This window comes from Anopheles ziemanni, chromosome 3, assembly GCF_943734765.1.
Source record: "Anopheles ziemanni chromosome 3, idAnoZiCoDA_A2_x.2, whole genome shotgun sequence".
Taxonomy (NCBI): Eukaryota; Metazoa; Arthropoda; class Insecta; order Diptera; family Culicidae; genus Anopheles; species Anopheles ziemanni.
In genome coordinates, this window is record NC_080706.1 from 4,847,890 (window position 1) to 4,853,355 (window position 5,466).

Here is a 5,466-nt window from a genome sequence, read left to right on the forward strand (position 1 = left end):
ATGAAACCACTGCTTTGTCTATTGCACTTTGCAGTTATTGCACACTTATTGCACCAAACTTTAACATGTTCATGATAGATCTGCGTTTGGAACATTGGAAGAAAAAGTATATATATTGAAACGAGAACAAACGAAGAGCAGTCTTGTGATAGAAGTTTAATTGAGCGGATGAAATTTAGAAAGAAAAGAAGCACGAATAATATTGTCGAATTTGGAGTTTAGAATAAAAAATGTAGAAATGTTTCGTGGAGATCACGACAATTAGTAAACAAACCGATCACTTTAAATTAAAAAAGACAGTAGACAACAACAACAGCTGATCTGTCAGAATGCTGATTTGTCAACCTTCATGATCGTTTTATGTTGACGATCTTCAAACAATCAGTTTGCTTACGACAATCATTGCATTCCCAGCCTTCTGTTTGCTTTCAAATTGTGTCTTACCTGTTGCTTATTTTTTTAATAGATTTGCCTATTTTCTAAATATATAAATGAGATTATTCCATATCCTTTCTTAATTTTCAGATTGATCAAATGCGCGCGAAGCTGATGTCATAAAGCGTCACTAAACTGTCAGAAGACCTTTAAACTGTCAATCGTCCCGGGCGGTTGTTTTCGTTTGTTTATCAACGGCGCCGAGTAAAGCGCGTCTGATTTGCGGTCATCGCTATCCGTTTCTGGTTGAACATCTCTTAAATCTAGCATCATGTCTCGCAGAAAAGTGGCTCCGGCAGTAGCAGATGTGACCACGAAGAAACGCACGAAGGCAAACAACTTGCACGCCAGACCGGAGCACATTCCGCTGGGCACGGTGCTGACGGATTCACAACACGCACAATGGAAGGTTGGTCCGTCGATCGGTTCTGGAGGGTTTGGCGAAATCTACTGTGCGTACAATTTCTCCGACACGGCTCCGAAAACACATTCGGACTATCCAAACGTAGTGAAAATCGTGAGTGTTTACAGCATAATCCTCAGTTATAGCACCAGGGTGTACATGGTGAATTGTTGATCTTGCAGGAACCACACGACAATGGACCGCTATTTGTGGAGAAAAACTTCTACATGAAGAACTGCAGACTGGAAGCCATCGAACGGTTTAGGAAGGTGCGTAAGTTGAAGCATCTTGGAATCCCTCATTTCATTGCGAGCGGAACACATCTGCTGAACAACGTTAAGCATCGATTTTTGGTGATACCGCGTTACGGAGCGAGTCTCCAGTCGCTGTATTTGCGGCATAATAAATGCCTACCGATTCAAACTGTGTACCGGGCAGCGCGACAAATGTTGGACGTGCTGGAGTACATCCACTCGTGCGAGTATGTCCATGCCGATTTGAAAGGTGACAACATTCTGTTCGGGATGGGTGATCGCGGCCAAGAGAAGTTGTTCTTGGTTGATTTTGGTATGACCAATCGGATAGTGACGGACAAGCAGTTTAAACCGGATCCGAAGAAAAAGCACAACGGAACCATCGAGTACACGTCTCGTGACGCGCATCAGGGTGTGATGACTATGCGGGGTGATTTTGAAATTTTGGCCTACAACATTATCGAATGGGCCGGCGGCAATCTGCCGTGGAAAGAGGATAAGATACTCAAGGATTGCAACAAGGTTCAGCAGATGAAAGAGGAAGCCATGGGTGATATTGCAAACTTTCTGAAAAAGTGTTTCCGTAATCACTTGCCCGCTCCCAAGCCGTTGCAGGAGTTTTTGCAACGCTTGTGTGAACTAAGGTTCAATGAAACTCCCAACTACGCGGCGTTCAGTAAAATTTTTGATCGTGGCCTTAAAACTCTCGGGGCTTCGAACAGTGGAGCACTGGATGAAACGTTCGCCAAGGAGGTGCAAGCTGAACAATCATCGGGACCAATGAACAAAACGAAATACACGAAAAGAAAGGCACTGGAAAGCCCCGAAAGATCTTCTGCTCTGTCGGATACTGTGCCGAATACGGAATTGGACGATAGCTTCCGGCATCAGATGATGACAAGAACAAGACGAAGTCATCAAACAATGGACTCTGAGGATACGTACCAGGCGGGGCCGTCAAAGGTGAACGTTTCCAAGAGGGGTTCCACGAAGGTACATATAACTGATGGATCGCATGTCGGTACTCTCATTGATACTGTACCAAACACACCGCCCGAGAAGGAACGTTCCAAGGCATCAGTAATTAGTAGGAAGAAAGTAAATGAACCCGAGAGCAAAGATAGACAAGCGGCAGGACCGCCACGTGGCAGATCGAATAGAGCGATGAAGAAAGAGGAGAACGAATTATCACCCGAAATCGTTACAACGGTCAGCCAGAGCCAAACGCAACCGGGGGTGTTTAATATTCGCATCGATACGCCAACGAAAAAGGTCCGTGGAGGAACGCCCACTCCTCAGCAGTTCACCTTCAATTTCACAATTAATTCCAATGTTACAGTACACTCGGCGAAGACGGATGGAGTAACGGTTACCCATCAGAGGAATTCCGTGTTGACCCAGGCCAGTGCATCACGGGGAAGTGTCGCTATTGCAACTGAGAGCGCCACCGTGTCCACACGCCGTTCGATTTTCAACGAATCATTAAATGAATCGGACGACGTCATCGAGGTGTCCTCCACCACCGATGACGGCAACGTGTCGCGCTCTCTTTTCGATTGAAAATAATATAATGTTTATTTGTTTGAAATAATTTCTTAAATTGATTTTTTTTCTTTTATGTATGTCACTGTGCGCTATTCATTTCCAATGTAAACTTAGAATATGTGTTTTGTGTAAACTATATAATATAAAATAAAATAAAATACTTGATACAAAACAGGCATCACATTTGTTGTTTTATTCACTGCAAAGTTTCCCTGCTCCAGAAGGATGTGAAAAATGAATCCTTTGTGTAGGAGAATTCAAAAGGAACGATGTTGGTAAAGTGTGAGCGTTGTGAGAAATTGGTGCACAGGTGGAAATTTATATCCTTTTTATGTTCCTTTCCCGATGTGACTCTGCTTATTGTAACAGTGCAGCATTATGTCTTCAGGCATTTATTCAATGCGGAAAGTAAACAGACTGGTAAAAGTAGTAGAGAAGATTGTGTTCCATGACTTCAATAGTAACGCTTTGATTTTTTTGTAAATCTTCCAAAACCCATACCATAGTTCGCAACATCAAGTTTACACCCAATGAGATTGTAGATTTTCAGTGAGGTCCCAATCCCAATGATGAGCGGAAACGGTGAAAGAGTTTGAGTTAAATTTTAATTTTTCCATGCCAAAAAAAGACAAGCAAAGTCGGGAATTACTCAACCTGAAACAATTAAAAATAAACGCATGGAATCCCTATCGACACCGAAGAAAAATCGTGAAAATATGTCAGGTGAGATAATTTAAAGCTTTTTGCACCGATCCAATTTTTTTAATTTTAAATGTTACTAGGCGTTTCTTTTCCGAGGTTGTAACAATTAAAATTTCCATCTATCTTTTCACGGGCTTCCTAGGACTTTTTCCTGTTGAACTGTTTCCTTCGAAGCGTGACAGAATGGTGGTTTCAAATCTCCATATCAGTGACCCGGAAATAGGACGATATCTCGTTCGTTGGTTCCGGACAATTCTCTTATCCTTTCCACAAGTAGCTGTAGTGGGGTGGGAATGAAAAAAAAAGTAGTATCGGAAGGGTCACCAGGAAAAAATAGTAAAAATCGAAGCACGTGTCACACAGCACCGGAAATGGGACCGTACTCTTGCCACGTCATCCGGAAAAGCTTTTGAGCCTGGGGAATAGGGATTCAAATCTCTTCTGTTTTTAATCTTGCCTGTTCGCTCGAGTTAATGAAATTACGTGGGGGTATTTAATTCGAGCCATTCGAGGTGAACCTCCCGTTTGCGAATAATAAGGAGATACAGGGTAAAACGAAAGGTAACTGTTTGTCTACGCAGCCCCAAAGTAATCTTCCATGATAGTAAACCGTTTACAAAAACCAGCCTTTTCCTAAACCTTCACGGGGTTCCGAAGGATTTGCCAAGAATGTCATCCTGGGTTAAGATTTCCCGGAATTCGGGGACAAAATGCCGGATTGTAAGAAATTGGCGCGTAAAAGTGTAAAACGCAAGTAAATTTGTCTTTAAGGTAGCGACCTCCACTGGGAGCATGGGAAATGGCGCAATGGTTTTCCTTGGACCCATATCACATTATCATGGCAGTATGGGAGGCTTACAACGCTATGAGACAGCATAATCCGTACCACCTCTCCCCCGGCGGGCCAACACTTGCCTCGAGTGATGAAAAAAGGGATGAAAAGCGGAAGTATTTAATTTCCTTCGCATAAAATATGCCTCCCACCGTAACCGCAGGACAGAAAACAGACAGGGAGCCAAGTGCAAAAGTCAAAGCGTGGGAGGCTGGAAACTCCGACGCTTATCCCGAGTCTGAATGTGCCTCCCGGTAAACGGATAAACCTGGATATGCCTTGGGGATAACGCAGCACTGCCGGGATGGAGTGGGGAACCGAGTCTCCCTCCCTTTTCGCCTGTGGCGCTCAGCTTTGGGATGGCTTCGGGATGGAGCGCCAACATTCCAGCAATGGGCTCCCTGGACTAGATTAAACCGGAGGTGCTTCCGCGACTCCTTCGGGACAAGTTTTTCGCAAGCCGTACCGGGAAACTCGGTGGTTGGCGGATGTTCTGCGGGGAAAAACCCCCATCAACCCTTATCGTTGGGGGTGCAGCTGGAGGGGGTGGGGAACGTGTCAAGCGGAGTTTGTTTACTGGCGGTATGTAAAATAGGCTCTCGCGGGCTGAGCAGGATCATGTTCCGGAAGCTCGTATCTTGTTATCGGCAGATACGCGGGCGGAGGGAAGACGACAACAAGGAAGCCAATCATCGCCGTCGGAAAAGGGGTGGGTGAGGGGCGAATGGAAGGGTAGGCCGATTTGTGCATAAAGCACAATGTATGTCTCTCTGGTGAATTGTCTGGTACATCGGTGGGCCCGGGAAAACGCATTGCGCATATTGTAATGAATGAAGCGAGAAGCGGTGGCGTTTAAGTCCGGGGGTAACAGAACAACATGGCGCTTACTCTTATCGCCTTTTATCGCGCGAGACGAGGAAGCTGGTGATGGTGATAAGTTTTTGTAATATTGAACATTCTTTCACCCACTTTGTGAAGTGTATTTTTCTTATACCCTAAGGAGCAGGATACGGAAACAAGTGGCAAAAGGCAGTTCGGGGTCGTTCTGTGTTTTTTTTTTGGGCGGTGTGTTTAGATTAGGAATCTGCTACCAATGTCGTGCTCGTGGTAGAGCCTTTGGAGGAGTTTTTACGTTCCGGTTTTTTCCGGTTCACCGGAACAGATTGTGGGGCAAACTTGAACGGTTTGGCTCAAGGTGGCCCCGGGGAACCACCGAACGGGACGTCACCGAAGTACGAACCTGGGAAAATCAATGAAAATGACTGAACGTTGCCAAACTGCACGCCGGAGACTAT

The 5,466-nt window shown here is 44.9% G+C and overlaps 1 protein-coding gene across 1 annotated transcript; it reads left to right on the forward strand.

Annotated features, from left to right (window-relative positions):
• Positions 1-644: 644 nt before the first annotated feature.
• On the forward strand, positions 645-2,690 carry LOC131286756 (serine/threonine-protein kinase VRK1). The gene is made up of 2 exons (XM_058315754.1): positions 645-952; positions 1,021-2,690. Exons 1-2 carry the CDS (start codon positions 707-709, stop codon positions 2,650-2,652), a joined length of 1,878 nt encoding a protein of 625 aa, XP_058171737.1. The 5' UTR covers positions 645-706; the 3' UTR covers positions 2,653-2,690.
• The last annotated feature ends 2,776 nt before the right edge of the window (positions 2,691-5,466 follow it).

Excerpts from the sequence above, each read along its gene's own strand:
- LOC131286756 (XM_058315754.1), top strand. The coding sequence starts at position 707 with ATGTCTCGCAGAAAAGTGGCTCCGGCAGTAGCAGATGTGACCACGAAG. Across the intron at positions 953-1,020 it reads ATCCAAACGTAGTGAAAATC|GAACCACACGACAATGGACC; the intron begins GTGAGTGTTTAC and ends TTGATCTTGCAG.